Source organism: Poecilia formosa, unplaced genomic scaffold (assembly GCF_000485575.1).
Source record: "Poecilia formosa unplaced genomic scaffold, Poecilia_formosa-5.1.2 Scaffold82, whole genome shotgun sequence".
NCBI lineage: Eukaryota > Metazoa > Chordata > Actinopteri > Cyprinodontiformes > Poeciliidae > Poecilia > Poecilia formosa.
Window position 1 is genome coordinate 1,855,599 of NW_006800021.1, and position 17,003 is coordinate 1,872,601.

The 17,003-nt window shown below is 41.0% G+C and overlaps 2 protein-coding genes and 1 long non-coding RNA gene across 3 annotated transcripts in view; 2 read left to right on the top strand and 1 right to left on the bottom strand.

Annotated features, from left to right (window-relative positions):
- LOC107836760 (uncharacterized) overlaps positions 1 to 17,003 on the bottom strand; it is a 573,704-nt gene that overhangs the window by 249,142 nt on the left and 307,559 nt on the right. The window lies entirely within an intron of this gene.
- On the top strand, positions 457 to 8,956 carry hps4 (HPS4 biogenesis of lysosomal organelles complex 3 subunit 2). Its single transcript, XM_007557016.2, has 12 exons — positions 457 to 1,004; positions 1,205 to 1,295; positions 1,462 to 1,605; positions 1,704 to 1,811; positions 2,274 to 2,390; positions 3,641 to 3,735; positions 3,818 to 3,890; positions 5,319 to 5,443; positions 6,044 to 6,698; positions 6,784 to 6,910; positions 7,102 to 7,213; positions 7,975 to 8,956. Exons 1-12 carry the CDS (start codon positions 973 to 975, stop codon positions 8,144 to 8,146), a joined length of 1,851 nt encoding a protein of 616 aa, XP_007557078.1. The 5' UTR covers positions 457 to 972; the 3' UTR covers positions 8,147 to 8,956.
- Positions 9,191 to 12,547, top strand: LOC103141380 (uncharacterized). The gene is made up of 3 exons (XM_007557017.2): positions 9,191 to 9,962; positions 11,779 to 11,923; positions 12,015 to 12,547. The coding sequence occupies exons 1-3, from the start codon at positions 9,536 to 9,538 to the stop codon at positions 12,346 to 12,348; spliced, it is 906 nt and encodes a 301-aa protein (XP_007557079.1). The 5' UTR covers positions 9,191 to 9,535; the 3' UTR covers positions 12,349 to 12,547.

The window sequence follows — 17,003 nt, forward strand, 5'->3', positions numbered from 1 at the left end:
AAATGATTTATAAATTGGAATATTTTTAAAAAATTAATTTCCATTAACGAATAGAATATTAGTAATAACATGAATGAGTGTAGAAAAACTCCATCTTAATATTTTGATTAGAATTGAACTGATGGTTCAGTTCAGTTTTTATTGATATCCTAATGGGGACTGGTTTGCTGGAGGCATTGTAAGGACAAAAAACAGCCAAACCATCCACAAAAAGCATCACATTCACTCTATTAGTACAACACGACTACAAATATTAGGAGAAACTGGTTCAGCCAACTGTTTTTTTCATTTGTCATTTGGTTTCCAGCATTGGCTCTGTTTAAATTGATTGAATTATGATGAATGAATATAACACCTTGATAGAAGTTAAAAACTGCTACAAGACTTGTAGGTTATAAAGTTCCTGTTTGCAACAGTGCTAATACTAAAGACAAACATGTCAACTAAGGCAATCCAAATTAATGACAATTCCTTTTGTCTTTAAATTTGTAAAGATCAACTTCTAGAGTCACACTACAATAATGACAGAGTAATTTATACACAACAAATCAACTAATATAGGAGCAGTTTAAAACCAATTCAGGAAGTTATTTCCATGCCAAACTGTTGATATAAAATCAAGCTATAATGAGAATAATCTCTGCGAAAACGCCGTCTGAATTCCGCATAAGTTTGTCCTTCCGTGCTTCCCATACTTTCACATGACTCCCACTGCGTGTGACTGCCCTGCATTCCTCAAGTGTCACTGTCAGCTTCACAAGTTAGTTTACGTTTACAGAAAGAGTCGCTAAGTGACATTTAAAGTTGAGGAAACTGCCCGCTCTTCCCTTTTTGTGTTTTGTTTGCGCAGACGACGGACAGTTTGCGTTCTGCGGGAGCGATTCTACGCATCGGATTCGCCGCTATAGCTTCAGTCAAAGTGCATCTTCAGCCTGCAGGAGGAAACCCATGATCGACCACTGAGGAAATCTTATGGCTGAGCTCAAGCCGCCAGACACAAGGAGGTAAGATCTGATCGGATTCGTTCACGTTTTGGTTCTGATCAGACCCTTTCCAGATCCATTTAATCTGTAAAACCAACTCCGCACCTAACCTGTCCTACACATTCATCTGTACTGCTGTGACTTCCTGGCTTCAGAGCGACAGCTTACTTTTCTCTGAATCCCCTCCAGCACCTTGAAAGGACTGTTTGCTGGTGTTGCAGGTGCAGATACTTCTTCCTCTATGACGGATCTAAGGTCAGAGGAGAGGGGGACCCCACCAGGGATGGCATCTGCTACTTCTACCCCGAGGAGGTGTGTCAGAAACCATGAAATACTAACAGGGTATCCGTAGGTTTCAGCAAGTCAAATTTAAGACCTTCATTTTGGATGAATTTTCAGACTTTTTAAGGATGCGCAGACACTGTGATAAATAATCACATCCATTTCTAAAGGCTTTTTGTCCCTTTTGACATGTCAGACTCCTGTGGACAAGCAGGACCTGCTGTGTGGTCAGCTTGCAGGAGTGGGCCGCTGTGTCTCTGAGCTTTCCTCCTCCGCTGTACGCATCCTGAGGCTGCGTCGCTGCAAGTTCGCCATCCGCATCAAGGATGACTTCTTCTGGGTAAGAGCTCTCCAAAGGCTGCAACTTAATCTACAGGGGCTTTTTTTTTGCATTACTTTTCAACCATGTATGTTTTTTTTGTGTGTGTTCTCTCTAAGGCTCTTGGTTGTTCCATGGAACTCCCTACTGTCAGTGTCTGTGAGCTCCTGGATCATCTCATCAACCTTTTCTGTTTCTACAACGGCTCTGTTCGCCAGAGCTATCAGGTGAGGCCGGTGTATATTGGATTCTTTAGGAAGCATTGCAACAAAATAAATATCTAAAAAAGTGTAAAAGTTAAGGATGTGCTTATGTTTTGAAGAATAAATAAGAAATATCAGCCAGATTTTTGAATCAGAAAATTTTCCCTTGACTGTCTCTCATCTGTGCAAAATGTGTTTTCCCATTGATTAAATGCATTAAAAACAGAGAACCTGCTGTACATTTTTTAAAAATTATGTGAACGGAACAGATGAGACCTCCAGGTCTTGCTGGGACATTAGTTCTTTAATCCTGGAAATGTTCATCAGGTGATAGAAGGCCGACTTTGTAACTGTCTTTATGCGTCTCTGAAGGTTCGGATCTGAATCCGTCACTACGCTCAGATTTCGGACCTGATCGCTTTGTTTCTACCACAAATCTGTTTCCTCCCACTGCATTCTGTAAAGTGAAGTTGGTTTTCTCTGCAGCTCAACAGTAAGGAAACTCTGGCCACTGAGTGGGCGCGGTACCTTTCCCATGTTCTGTCTGGACCGTCCGAGTTGCACTACATCTTACAAAGCGTGAGGACCTTAGACCTGACAAATGTAAGCAAACATAGCCAGAGTTCTGCTTTCGGCTGCTTGCTTCTTATCTTGCACCGCTGATGATGAGACAGGATGTGACTCTGTGAAACGGTCCTGTGGTGTTGTGTCTCAATAAACTGTGCAAATATCTCCAGCTTGCATACTTACCTTGCTTACATCTTGATGCTTGTTAACATAAGCAGGATGCAGTGACTTGAAAATCATCTACATTTTCTTTTGAATCAAAAATCCTTCATATTTCCCATAACGGACTTTAATGATTTAATAATTCTTAGTAAAGCAAAAAAGAAAAAAGAAAGAGGTTTCCATGAGACAGCACTGAAAACCAAACCAAAACCACAATCTACAAGTTTACAAGCGACATTTTAATACGGTGATGTAGTTAAATTGTTTTGACAATTAAATTTTTTCAGAAAAAGTCAGATTACGTGGATTCATTACACATTAAGTAAATGTTTTTTTGTTTTTTTTGCCATTTTGATTAATTAATAAGTCCTTCCGGTTTTTCACAAATCTGCAAAATTCACAAAAAAATCTACAAATCTCCCCCGATTTTTACTGCAAATTTTCTCAAAATTGGTAAAAAAAAAAACCATTGAGTTTAAGTCACTGCTGCCTCAGCCTTACTTGATGTCAAGTTATAATCCATATTTGATATGGGGAGTAAAAAGAAATTACATTTATGCATTAGCACAAATATCACAAAAATTTCTCACAAACATCTAAATTGGCACCACAAAATCTACTATTTTGATTGCAAAAAACCCACTAAAACAAGGAACAGTTTAATTGGTTTTACCAATTATTCTGGCACAACTGGCCCTTTAAGAGCATCTGGTTTTGATATGGCCCAAAATTAAAATGAGTTTCACTCCTCTGCTGTATGTGATCGATTAAATTAAAAAAAGTCTATTTTAAACAGAAATAAAATTTTTCTGAAAAACATGTTCATTTCTTTACACTGAATATCTAGTTGTGGCTCCTTTTCATTCAGTTTGTACTTGGCCCCCATCTGGGTCAGTACTTTATAGAGCCATATTCAAGCCTTCTGTGGTGTGTTTCTGAAAACAGACACGCCACGAACTTAGAAAAGAAAATACCATGCCATTTTCCATACCATACTCTGTTTTAAAAAATTAAAATCGCTTTTCTTCCACTTCACAATGAGGTTTATGTTTGTAGCTGATCCCATCTGGGTGGTTTTCTTCCTGCAGGGCCTGAAATGTAACTATTTTCACGTTTCTTCTCAGGTTGACCCACTTCTTCTCCTCAAAGCTGCCCTCATTCTCCAGGCGTGCCAGCGCTGCCCCCTGGTGTTAGCAGGCTGTATTCTTTTTAGAGGGAGGTGAGCTGACATTTTAAGAAGGCAAACCTGATATTTGTTGTCTTTTTTTACATATATCTAACGTTTTATTTATCTCTTCAAGAGTTGTCAGCACACAGATGCCTCCACAGCTAACAATCAAGGTCATGGTTCATGAGAGTGAAACGTTCACTAAGGTAGGAAATATTGTGTTCAAATGTTGCCGTAATCAAGTGCCACTAAATACAGTATTAGAATAGTTGGAGAGCCTTGGGAAGAAAAAAGAAACATATAGGTAGAACTTAACATATCATTTCCCTCATTCATCTGTTAAGATACTAAAATTATGGTCCACTGAAAGTTACTAAGGCAGAGGAGCAATCCCAAACCATAACATTTCAACCATCATGCTTAACAGCAGTTTCTTCCTCTGGAATCTATCAGTCTTTTTTTCTTCATTTGGCCAAAACAAATCTGGATCATGAATGTAAATGACCAGGTCTTTTACTTTTGTGTCGTATTACTTTGTAATATTCTAGGCTCTCTCCTAAAAGGTTTTTCTACCACTGGATTAGTATATGTCAAAAATGTTTCACAATGTTTCTCACAGCAGAACATGTATAACAGCTGTTTCTATCCACTCTAAAGATTGAAAGAAAGATAATTGTTGCTCATTTAGCGGAAGTTAGACGTGTGAGGGCGTCTTGGTGGTCCATCTTAAAATCAATATTTCATGTTTTGCTTCGCAGTAATGCGGCTGTTTGGCTCTGTTGATTTGATGGCAGCCCCTTAGGGACAAGTGGATGGAAGGCAAAGTGCTAGATTTGTTTTTTGTAATGGTTTCTGCTGTCTTGGCGTCAAACAGTTTCAGATTCTGACAGTAAAACAACCACGAGAAAGCAACTATTATTCCTATAAAAGATTTATGACATGCATTTACTATTTAAATTTTAGTAGTGTTGTATATTTATCTGATATCTTAACATGTGGTTGCAAGGCATTTCCCCAAAATTTTATTCTCTTGTTGCTCTGGTACTTTATTTTTAAGTTTTCAGAAAAAAACTGTACAACATTTTGGTATCTTAATATTAGTAACTAGCCCATGTTTATTACTGTCCTTTGTATATTTTTGCTCTGTCATGGAAGCTGGTTTAGTACTAAACGTGGTTGGAGGTTTAGTATTTTGCCATAACAAAATTTTCATTTATATGTTGTGACAATAATGTACAAATTAGATTTGGACAGACAGACATATATTTTTGCTGATAGTGGGTTCATTTGAAGGTCTAAAGAATTGGCTTGGTTTTTGCCAGATCTTTAAAGAATAATTTAAAACATTAAAACTTATTTTAGTTGACAACATGGAAACTAAAAATCTCTTTACAGTTTTTATTCATAAAAGTGCAAAACATCAAAATAAGACATTTTTTTCTGTAATTACTGTAGATTTAATCCACTAGCATACCATGTGTCTAGCTAAGCTAGGCTAAACAGCTAGCTTAGTAGCTTTTAGCCTCTCAACAGATGCTCATTTTATCTGTGGTTATATTAAAGAATTCAGTTCAAAACCAAACTATCATATTAGTAAGAAATCAAGCTACTGTTATTTACTTTATTTTATGAAGACACAGAGGTCGAGTGGAACGAGCACGCCGCCATCAGACGGCGGGCTGGTTAGCTCCACTGCTGTGTTCCTGACGCCCTCTGAGCTTCAGTACCTGCAATCTGCTCCTGTTGACAAAATATCCAGGTAGTGTTTTCCTTTCTTGCCTCATGACATGTTTTCAAGAATCTCAGATTAGAGTAGAATTATCCATTTCTGCCCTGTCAGTGTAATTTTAGATTCCAACTCAAATTCAGATTCAAGCAAAAAAGTCAAAACTCGTCTATCTTTTTACGTACGTCTCACTGTTCATTGATTGTAATCAATGTCAATGTTATCAGGGATTATGAGACTGTTTTGTTTCTCTATCCACTAAATAAAAATTATCTTGCTAATGCAAAGTATAGTACATTAATGGGTAGATCTAATTAGTTTTGAACTTGATGATGGTAGGATTAATACAACCCTTAGAGAATAGCTCCATGTTGTTTCCCCTCAAAAATGACTTTTATATTAAAAAAGATCTGAAATGATCATTACAGCTCATCTGATATGGACCAATATATACATATCAATAAACTGGTCAACCCAAGAAAATTGTTGCCCTGGGCTACTGCCCCATAAGCCGTTTCTAAAGTCTGGCTTGAAACTTGAAGCCATGTCGCTCTTACCTCACCTTTGAACACATTTGATTTAGTCCGACGTCTTAAAAAGAGAGCTTTGACGGTTCGGTTTTCTTCCCTCAAGTTCCTACTCTGCTCCGGAGAAAGACACTCCCCCAAAGAAGACCAGGCTTTCCAGAACGTTATCGGACACTCCGTCCTCAGAGTCGACGCCGTCTCGTCCAGCATCTTGTCAGTCCCCTCAGAGGGCGTCCTTCAGCCCATGCACGTCGGGCTCCGAAGACTCTGTGTTTAGTCCGGCTCCGTCACAGGGTTCTTCTGCGGATTCCCCCAACCTGTCTCCTCTGTCACCGATCCGCCGTTTTTCTAATGGTGGGAACGCTGATCAAGCCGAGGAAGGGACACTGGACGAGTCGCACTATCACAGTCTTCACAGCGACGGAGGTGGAGTTAGCCAGATGCCCAGCGAAGGAGATGGCTCGGCCTTCGAGGAATCCCTCCATCTTAATGGCGGCGCCGCCAGCGAGACGACCGATTGCGGGAACGCGGCATCTCGTGACGAAAAAACGGCGGTGGGAGTGGGCGGAGTCTGCTGCAGGAAGGCCAAAGGTCACAAGGCAGAGACAAGGCAGCCTCCTTCTGGTTCCTGCTCTTTCGACAGCCTGGAGGAGAGTCCTCTGGTTCCCATGGCGCTGTACATGCACCGGGTCAACAGCCTGGTGCTAGCTCTGCTGGTGGACCCTCGTTTCATGGGCGACTCTGCCTCCATGGAGGAAGTGGTGAGGAAAACGACTTCTGTATGTAGACGGCATTCTCAAGCTTTCCTGACATTACGCTGACCCTGTCTTTGTGGCATGTGTCCAGAACCACAGCAGCCTGGCTTCGCTCAACGGACTGGAGGCCCACCTCAGGACCGTATCTCCGGTGGCCCCAGATGCTGCGGGGGCGTACTTATTCGCCCATTACGACTCTGTCCAGAGCACTCTGACAAGTAAGACACGCACTTCCATCTTCCCGGTTTGAACATTTTCTGCCAGAGAGAGCACAAGCCGGGATCTGAGGAGGGACTCTTGTCTTTGAATGAGCCAACGGCTAATTAGTAAAACTGTGATCAGCATTCCTTTGTGCAGCAGACATGCTCAGGCCCGGTTAATGGTCCTGTGTCATTGTGTGTCTCTGCAGCCAACGTGTCTGGCCGACCAGGGGGAGTCCCGGAGCATCCCTTTGTCCGAGCCACATCGCTTCTCCACTCGCATTTCTTTGACACTGAGACTCTGCAGGAGGCTATTATCAGGTCAGCACGGCTGAGGTCGGGGGAGGGGAGTTTTTTTTTTTTTTGTCAGGTTCTCCATGTTTAACATTCATGATGTACATTTTTTACTGCCTTTTCTTAATGGGGGAGCATCATGTGAAATTGACTTTTTTTGAGCTTTTCACTGTGTTATAATGTTCTTCCTTCATCAGCTGGAGTGTTACTTTGATTCATTAATGCATATTTGAGAAATCTTTTAATCTCCACGGCAACCATTCAGCTGTGTATAACGCCTGGGTGGATCTAGTGCCACCTTCCAGGTGCAGCTCCTCCTCAGAGCTGCCGTTTCCAAGCTGCCATCTCACGGCACTCACCCCACTCAGCTCCTTCAGACTAGTCAGCAACAATTAGCAAACACTTGGTGAAACTCCAGCTGCTGAACTCATTACAGGAGTTACTAATCAGTGAAACGCTGATTGAAACGTTGTTAAAAGGTTAATAGAGGAGCCATGTTTTGGTGACCTCCAGCAGGCTAGCGTTTCAGAAAGAGCAGGAGTTTTAAAAGAGACAGGCCCAATTTCAAGGCGCTGAATTACAAAGGAAAATGTCTTTTAAATCATATTAGATATATGGAGCATTTTTATCACAACTGAGGTAACGTAGCTGCTTAACTGTGCTATAAAATGGCACTTATGTGCTTGGAAAATACACGATACTGCCCCTTTACATTTAAAGTTTCAAGCAGTTGCTTTGCTTCCGTATGCCGAGGGTTTCATTGTTTCTTGTGCTCATCGTCGCCACAGGAACGCCGGCACAGCTGTGTACGGCACTCGCAGCGTGGCGCAGGAGACCTACTTCCAGCAGCATTGGGGAACCATGAGGAACTCGGGCATTCCCAACCAGCAGGACAGCGCCTTCTCGCTGCCCAGCAAGGCCCGGCACAGACTCCTCAAACACGGGGTCAAGCTGCTGTGACCCCATGGACGGCAGGATTCAGAACTCCATTTAACAAACAAATAAACTGGAAAAAAAAAAATAAAAAATACACTTAAGGATTTTGATCAAGCTTTTGAACTTTATAAAAATTATTCTTTTGTTCATGGTGAACTTCACCCGAACACACTGACTGATCTACGGTAAGATGTACTTTGTTTCGAAACGTTATTACTGCCTTAAATATTTAAACAGGAAAGCTAACGGTGCCTTTTTTCCACATAGCAATCTATAATGCGATGTAGATTGCTATATGGGTTTACCGCTGCTGTTTAGATCAAAGCATAGTCAGGTTTTAAAATGGCCTAGTCAAAGTCTGACCTAGAAGACTTCACAAAATGTTCAGTCCTAAGATGTACAAAGCTGGAAGAGACATTCCCCTTAACCCCTGGAGCAAATGCTCTCCAGATTTTTGTTAAAATAATTATTTTCCTCCTACTTTGTAAACGTCTTATTGGTTCATTGTGACAAAACATGACAAAGGTCAAGAGGTGTGAACACTTTTGCAAGTCGCTATCGACTTTTAGTCCCAGTTTGGGTAATTTATACATCGTTGTACTGTAATATAGTCTCATGTGGGCTTGGTGCACGTCAGCTCTTATAGAATTTGATTGCACACTGTACACACTGTGCTCCATTGTTATGCTGGTGATACTTTCTGTTTTGCTCCTGTATTTTCTTTTTCTTCTCACAAGATAAAAAGCGACGGTATTTTTATAGCCTCGACTCAATCACATTGCTTCAACGAATATCACACATTTGTGTTTATCGGTAATAAAAATATCAAATATTTCTCGCTGTTGTTTTTATTTAAGTGACATACTGTGATCTGTCAATCCCCTGGAGGAGTTGCAGTAAATGACAGACTTGAGGCTTTGTGTGAGGAGCTTTTGTCTCCTCATGTTGAAAGCTGCAGGGACTGGCATGTGACCCTCAAATTTTACCTCCATTTTTTTCCCCTCGTTTATTTTCCCAAAGGATTCTTAAAAAAAAAAAAAAAAGCAGCAGCATGATGTGTGAATTTACTCTTTTTTCTGTTTTCAGTCCCAATGCTCAGTGTTTTAATGTGCCGTAAACAAGCCTGCTCCAATCGCGGACTGATTAGGGTCATTAGCTGATTGGCTGAATTTGAATGGACCCGGTGGGCGCGCTTCGGGGCGCCTCATTATGCAGGCGCATTAGAAGAAAGCAGTGGGGGTCAAATGAGTAGTTAAGGCGCAGGGACAAAAAAAAGAGAGGGGCAGGCACCGTGAGGAGGGTCGGGATTCAAATTCTAAGTAACGAGCTGCGTCCATTGTCAGTGGGGTATATAGCGCGGAGGAGAGAAGTCACGGTTCAAAAAAAAAAGCGCAGAGAGTTGAGGGTGTCATCATGGCCGCTTCGAGCTGCATGTGGATTGTTTCTGTTATTATCTTACTCACAAGCGATGCTGGAGCTTTAGGTCGCGCAGTGGACTCCTTCGGATTTCTGCTACAGTCTCCGCGAGCCCGAGATGGACCATTTGGAGAGATTTTACGCACGGACGGAGTGAGGCGGTGGAGGCGCGGGGTGGCCGCCGAGACGCACGGGGAGCGCTGCGCGGAGCTGGGAGCCGCCTGGCTGGAAAACAAGCGGCCGGCTGCCGAGCTCGGAAGCACCGTGCTCCAGCTGCGCGTGCGGCCCTTTTCCCCTGGACCGTCGCGAGGTCTGGTTTTTCCCGGGAAGTCGCTTTTCAGCTTCATCCGGCGGGTTTACCGCTGCTGTCAGGAGGGAGTGGGCTGCAGGAGTGTCAAGGGGATTCAAAGCAGACTGAGAGGAGGTGAGGAAACACGGTCAGCGATACTATAAATACTTCCGGTTCTTGGCTATAGTTGGACACAAACAATTTAGAAAGACAAGTTAATGTGGTTTTGATTTTTGGCCCATTGAAGGAGTACCAGGAGAGAACCCGAACATGCACAGGGAGAACATAAAAACTCCGCTAGACCTTCCTCCTGCCAGGAAGCTGCTCCGCTGTGCAGTCCTGTCCGGAAATTTTATTTAAGACTAAATAATAAAAGAAATGGCAACGATGAGGCTCTTCCACTAAAATTTGTAATTTTCTTTTGACAGAACTTTAGATTAAAGTCTGAGTAGCAATAGTAAAAAAAAAATAAAAATAAAAATCTTCCAGTCTATCCTAAAACAACCCTAATTTAATTTGTTAGCACATGTTTTATTACATGTGATTTAGAAATGCTGCAGCTTTCCTCATTTTTGACCCAAGTTTGTGAACCTGAGTTCAGGCTGAGAGTGAGTGACATTTAGGAAGCTTAAAAGTAAATAACATATATTTAAATAAATGAAACGCAACACCACAAACTGTACTTCCTGTAATCTGTAACTGCAATGCAGGATTTAGTCAAGACTGACTGAAACAGGAATTTAGTTATTTTATTGCTTACTTTATGGAGTACACACACTCCAAAGTACATCTGATTTGCATATCCTACACTAATAAAAATGCAGCAATACCAAAACTCCACATTTCATATGAGCCTTTGAGTTTTATGTAAGGTGTTAGAGTGCTTGTGGGACATGTGTTCATTACAAAAAGATCCTAAATCTTTGGGCCTCCACCTTCAAAAAACTTGGAGCCCTGGGCTAGTGCCATAAGGTCTGACCCAGTTCTCAATCCTAACATTTGAAATGCAAACGTGGTCATTTTTACGTCTAGCTGAGAACCACACTGGCACAGTGTTACAGTCAAGAGTTGTTTTTTTTTATGCAAAAATGTAACGCATCACTTTATACCAAGCTTAAGTGGATGAGAAGACTCCAGAGAGGCGTTGTGAAAGAGGAAATGATGCGTAGCAACCACATGTGAGAAAGACACAGGCCGAACAATGGTGAGCTCATAAATGCCACGAGTTGGTTTTGAGAAAGAAGAACCAAACGTGAAGCGGCGCTTCACAGTGTGGATGTTGAGGCCATGATTACTGCAGCTGAGATGACGACTATGTCATCGGCATACAGAGGAATCCTAGGAATCCTAGCCGGGTCTAATGCTCTCCATAATTTATTCAGGTTTCCAGTAGAGATTAACAAGGACGTTAAAACATCAACACAGGGTGCTGTCATTTTCCCTCTGCTTAACATAATTAGAGAGATAATAAATCAATTGTATATAATTTGGAAAGAATAGAAATTGTGAATGCGACAGACTGGCGACCTGTCCAGGGTGAACCCCGTCTCTCGCCCGGAACGTTAGCTGGAGATAAGCAGCAGCAACCCTCCCAACCCCACTAAGGGACAAGGGTGTAAAGAAAATGGATGGATGGAGAGAAATTGTGACGAATAAAAATTAGATGCATAAATATGCATAATGTGAGACATATTTGGATTCTTTAACCTTTTATGTTTGACATGAACATTTCACTTCAGACAGAATGAAGTTGATAGAAATATTTATTCATGAGTTTCTCCTGCTGTTATTTTGTGTATCGGAAGCTGAAAATCGTGGGAATTCGTGGTTTGGGTTTTTGACAATCCTTTGAATAATCAACATTGTGATTATTCCTGCTGCACATTTTCCTACCACGCTTTTCCTTTGGAATGAAATCCTGGACTGAATGCTCTGCTCCCTCCCCCTCCAGCTGCAGGTGTGGAGTTCGTCCTCACCAGGGAGATCTTAGTGACGACGGCCTCCAGAGCTGAGCTTCATCTCCACCTCTCCAACCCGATGCGTCTCGACATCAGCCCAGTCATCCCCTTCATGGCGAAGAGGAATTTACCGACGAGGTAAGAAAAACATGACTCTTCCTGTTTTAGATGAGATGTCACACCTTTAGGAACAAACTGATCCTGGATGTGACGTTTCTTTGCGATGCAGGTACAGCGTAGCGTCACACGGTGACGCAGTGGAGCTGAGAGTGGACCTCCTCTTCCTCCTCAGGCTCCTGCAGGAGGCGGCCGGCGACGGAGGCCGAAGTCACAGCTTGGTAGACGCGCAGCTGGGGAGACTGTTGTCCAACGAGGACAGAAAGACGTCTTTAGGAATTGTGCAGGACGCCGACGGAGAAGCGTGGCATGATAGGAACAATAGAAGTTTGGCTCGGGACGTGGGCCTGGTTCTGGGCTGCAGCCGGGCCAGATCGGGGGTCCCCTGTGAGAGTGGGGGTGTTCAGCTCTTGGACGCTCCCTTCATGGCTGTGTTTTACACATGAAGATGGGACTTTTCAGTGTGGAAGCATTTCATCCATCAGAAAAGCTCAAACCTTTAACAGTATTACGCACTTCAATGTCAAGTTTTATAATTTATATTGGTTTTGCAAGCTAAATATATATATATATATATATAAGTATTTTATGTAAATATTTTGTTCTAAAAGTTTATTTTGTCATTCATCAGTGATAAAAGGTTTTGGAAAAATGATGTGTGGTCTTCTTGGCTACCAGATGTTTCAGTCCACATTGTTCAGCTTATTTAAGATATTAGCTTCTGATTAAAGACTTGTGGAAAAACATGGTGAGAACACCTGAGCAAACGCAGCGTGGGAACAGGAGCTGCGACCTTGACAGCCTCAGCTAAATTCATGTTACTCTGAAGAAAAACGATCCAACAATAATATGTACACTTGAATCTCCAGAAGTTGGTGTATTATTGGAAAACCAAATTAATTTCAGTACTTCGAACAAAAATAAGTGAGATTACAATTTTTATTACAATTGTATATTAGAATAATTTTGTAAACCATAAAAGTAGCATTTCACTTAAGAAATGACTGAGGGTTTTTGAGACTCCACACAGAAATTGTTTCTCCAAGAAATAAAGGCACGAAATAATTGAGAATTTTTCCTCCTCCCCATTTGCTCAGCAATAAATACTATATTTTAGTAAGACTAAGCCGTTTCTCAACAGAAGATGGACAACTTTTTGGGTTTTATTTAGTCTAGAAAATCTGAGTCTATTCCCAGCAACAAAAATGAGAACTTAAAAAAAAACAATGGAAATAAAGCACATAACTAGCAGAATTAATGCAATCTTTTTACCCCTTTTCATTTTTAGAAAGAAGTTGCTGAATGTTTATAGCCCTACTTGTTATAAAATTAAATATTCATTTTGGGTAAATTTCTAACTGAATTTTGGGTTTTGATCAGAAATACTACAAATCAACACACCAAGTTTCACTTTAATAAAAATTAATTACCGGAATACTTTGATATCATTTTGTCTGCATCAGTGCTAGATGGGGTTCAGTTCACCGTGTTCAGACGTGAGCTGCTGGTGGAAAAAAGGTGAGGCGAACACCTGAACAAACAGGAGATCCGACATGTACTCCCTGATGAACTCCGGTCCGAACAGTTACTCCGACACATTCAATCTCACCGGAGACCCAAACAAAATGAAAACAGTTTGAGGCCAAATTCTGATAAAAATAGCACATTTATTAAAAAGATACAGCATAAATCAGCAATTTTTTCCCCCATCTTGCATCTTGAAATATGCCACATCTGCGTCACAAGATCAGAGGTCTTACAAATATTTCGTCAGTCCACCTGCTGCTGCCTTCTCGGACGTTTCTCCGACACGTGTATCTACAGTATGACGGGATGCATGTAGCAAAACAATCTCATTCTCTCACACAATATCACTGCATGACCCAGCAGCAGACCTGGCTGATGAGCGAGCCGTTCTGCTCTTCACTCACTGTGAATGAGTCCAATTCATTCAGCTAATCTGGGTGGAGGGGAGGATGAAAGCAAAGATGCCAGTGAACATTTGTTATTACTAACACGAGTTGTTCTGGCTTTTTTTTTTTTTTTTTTTAAGTTGTCAAGGAGGAGAAACGGGGTTTTCAAAAAGAAAACCGAGGACATTTTTCGATCAACTCGTTAATCAGGTGAGATGAAGGAAAATAAAAACATATTTGAAGTAGAGATGCACCGATTGGTTCATCAGGGAATCGGCTGATTTTTCCTTCCGATCAGCAAATCTGGTTTTCCTCCCATTTATTAAATGCAGCAAAACCAGGAACTGAAACCAGTATACAAATGGTAGACTAAATGGAGGCATCAAACAACATGCTGTTTTTGAACTTAATAAAAAAAATAGGAATCTGTGCTTTGATGCATAAATGATGAAAAATTATTTTCCGTTGGAGTAATTTTTTCTCCCTCCTGTGGTGCAGAATAAAACAAAAAACAAAACAAAAAAACCTATTGGGAAATGTTGAAATCGGTATCAGCAAGGGAAATCCAGGTCGGTTCATCTCTAATTGAAATCAATCTTGACTGACTGCATAAAAGAAATTAGATGGAATGATGACATTTCTTTGGTTCCTTTGTGGCAAGAAAAAGAAAAAGACAAAACAAACTCCAGTCTAGTTAATTCAGCTGAGATGGACAGACAACAACAGGTCCTAGAAATCAGAGGGGATGGATTTTCTCTCTCTTTTTTTTTGACTGGCTTTGCTCCTTTGTAAAATTGAGGTCAGTGAGTGTTTAGGTGTAATAATTCTGCTGATCTGCTTCTTAACACGCGGAATGAGAAATCCCTGAAAACTGTACGAAGACAAAGCAGCCAGGATGTTCTTGTACAACGAACAAAAGAGCAATTTCAAGGCGAACGATGGTAAAGCACGATGTATTCAATAATTCAAGGCAACGAAAAGAAAAAACAAACAAAAAAAAACTATTACATGAGGCAGTGCAAAAATGTCACACCAATAAAATATGTTTCACAAACTCAAAACAGATCCTGAGGAAGAAAAAAAAAACTCGAACAAAACCAGGCATAATATAAAACATCTCCGAGTCAGCCCCGCTCCGATTTAAATTAGATCCCACATTATCCTGACATCTTAAATTTTCTAAACAGCCACTTAATGCGGCTTTTTGTCATTTCCCACCCCCGTTACGCTATGAACCAACGAGCGCTCCTCCCCCTGCCCAGAATGAAAGGCCACAAATTCAAACACCCGAACAAACACCTCGGCTACAACGACGACAGGAGACCCCCAAAGACGACGACGAGACCAAAACCGGTTTCCGTACCGCATATATACACACGCAACCGTGTAGATGAACAGAAGGAGGACAATAGAGACTTTGGTGCTGAACTAATCGAACGTTTGGCCTCTTTACAGAAGAAAGAAAAGCTGCTTCCGATTTCAATCAGGAAAAAGAAAAACAGCCGAGGCAGAACTGCAAAAACGACTGATCCAGCAGTTTCTGGCACAAAACTTCTTTAAAATCGTATAACAAAAAAAATAAAAAAATAAAAGGAGAAAAGAATCAAGGACGGTGGAAGGATCCCCATCATCTGATTTTTGTTTTTCTTTCCCACCTGAAGTACCGTTTACAGTAGATTATCATAAACGGTACTTTTACGTAAAAGTGAATACTCCAGTATACAAAAGTACTTTGATATGCTGGAGAGGGAAAGGCTGAGGGAAGGAGCGCTGAAGGGAGGAGGCAAAGTTTCAAAGTCATCCTTGGAGTTAAGAGCAAAAGCACTTAGGAGAGGTAACTAGATCCATGAACAGGAGGGTTCACGAGGACTCGACCAAAAAAAAAAAAAAAAAAAAAACGAGGAACAGCGCCGCACATTTCACTCCATGAACGGGGCACAGCGCACAGTCATCCAAAAACTAAGACTGATCAAACCGGACTTTTAGAACAAACTCATACGGGAAAGAAAAGAAAAAGAAAAAACGTTTAAGACAACACAGCTTGAAAAGGCCAAAAGGAAAACGCCTGTAGCAAGTTGGTAGACATCAGATACTTCCAATTGTGCTTTCTCCCCCTGCCGACAGAGTTGTGGTGCGAACGAGGGAAACCTGCAGGACGCGTGGAACGTGCGCACGCCGATTGGCACGGAAAACGAAACGCTTAAAACGTGGAGATGGCTTCGTTGTAGACAGAGGAGCTGACAGGTCCATGGCACAGAGAGGATTTAAAAAGATTAAATAAAATTCACTACCTGGAAGAGGTTGGAAAAAATGTCAAACTTTAATCTGCTGTCTGATTAAGTTTAGATGAATGGCGTTCTCTGTGAGTATTGTTGGCAATTTGAAGAAAGCCGCTCATTGATATTAGACAGGCCAGCTCCTCCGTCTGCTGAAGAGGAAAAAGCAGAAAGTCTTTGGTGAAACAGAGGCATGCATGCCAAGTAAATGAATGTATGGATAAAACATAAAAAAAAGGCTATACAGGTGCAACACAAAAAACCAATTAAAAGGTTTTATCGTTTAATAAATGTAATTTGGATCAAAAACTAAAAACCTCTACGTAGATCCACTATAGAGTGAAGAATTTCAAGCTTCTGTTATAGCTTACAGCTAATGAAAACCGCATAACAAAATTAATTTTTTATTATAGAAACGTCATTTTGGACTACACAATCATGAAAAAAGCTGGTCTGAGTCCATATTAATGAAAAATTGAGTGGAAGGAAAAAGTGTGGTAGGAAAGGATGAACTAATGACACAGACAGCTGCAGCTTTAAGAGTTTGGAGAAGATTCACGATGCTTCGGGGAGTCCCGTTTCGTAGTCGATGATTTGGAAAGCCATTTCATCTGTTAGTGTCGTTCAGGTATTATTATCATTATTATTCTTTTCTTAAATCTAGTCTAACATCAGTATCGTCACTTTCCTGAAATAATGGTCAAAGCCATTTTTTGTCAAAAGTATAAATATTTCTTTTGCCTACATCATCTTTAGTTAAAAAAATGACTTGGATCATTGTTTTAGGAAAGTGACAAAATTTGTTAAGATGCACATTTTGTTTTCTAGGACAATAACATCTGCTTTATTGATCCTAGTTTCTGTACTCGATTGGCAAGACTGTGGTGGTGGAGATATTTTTCAACATTTCTG

Bases quoted from the DNA above. Each gene is read 5' to 3' on its own strand.
- hps4 (XM_007557016.2), top strand. From the start codon at position 973: ATGGCTGAGCTCAAGCCGCCAGACACAAGGAG. The intron at 1,005-1,204 runs GTAAGATCTGAT...CTGGTGTTGCAG, and splicing joins AAGCCGCCAGACACAAGGAG to GTGCAGATACTTCTTCCTCT. The intron at 2,391-3,640 runs GTAAGCAAACAT...GTTTCTTCTCAG, and splicing joins GGACCTTAGACCTGACAAAT to GTTGACCCACTTCTTCTCCT.
- LOC103141380 (XM_007557017.2), top strand. From the start codon at position 9,536: ATGGCCGCTTCGAGCTGCATGTGGATTGTTTCTGTTATTATCTTACTC. The intron at 9,963-11,778 runs GTGAGGAAACAC...CTCCCCCTCCAG, and splicing joins TCAAAGCAGACTGAGAGGAG to CTGCAGGTGTGGAGTTCGTC. The intron at 11,924-12,014 runs GTAAGAAAAACA...TTTGCGATGCAG, and splicing joins AAGAGGAATTTACCGACGAG to GTACAGCGTAGCGTCACACG.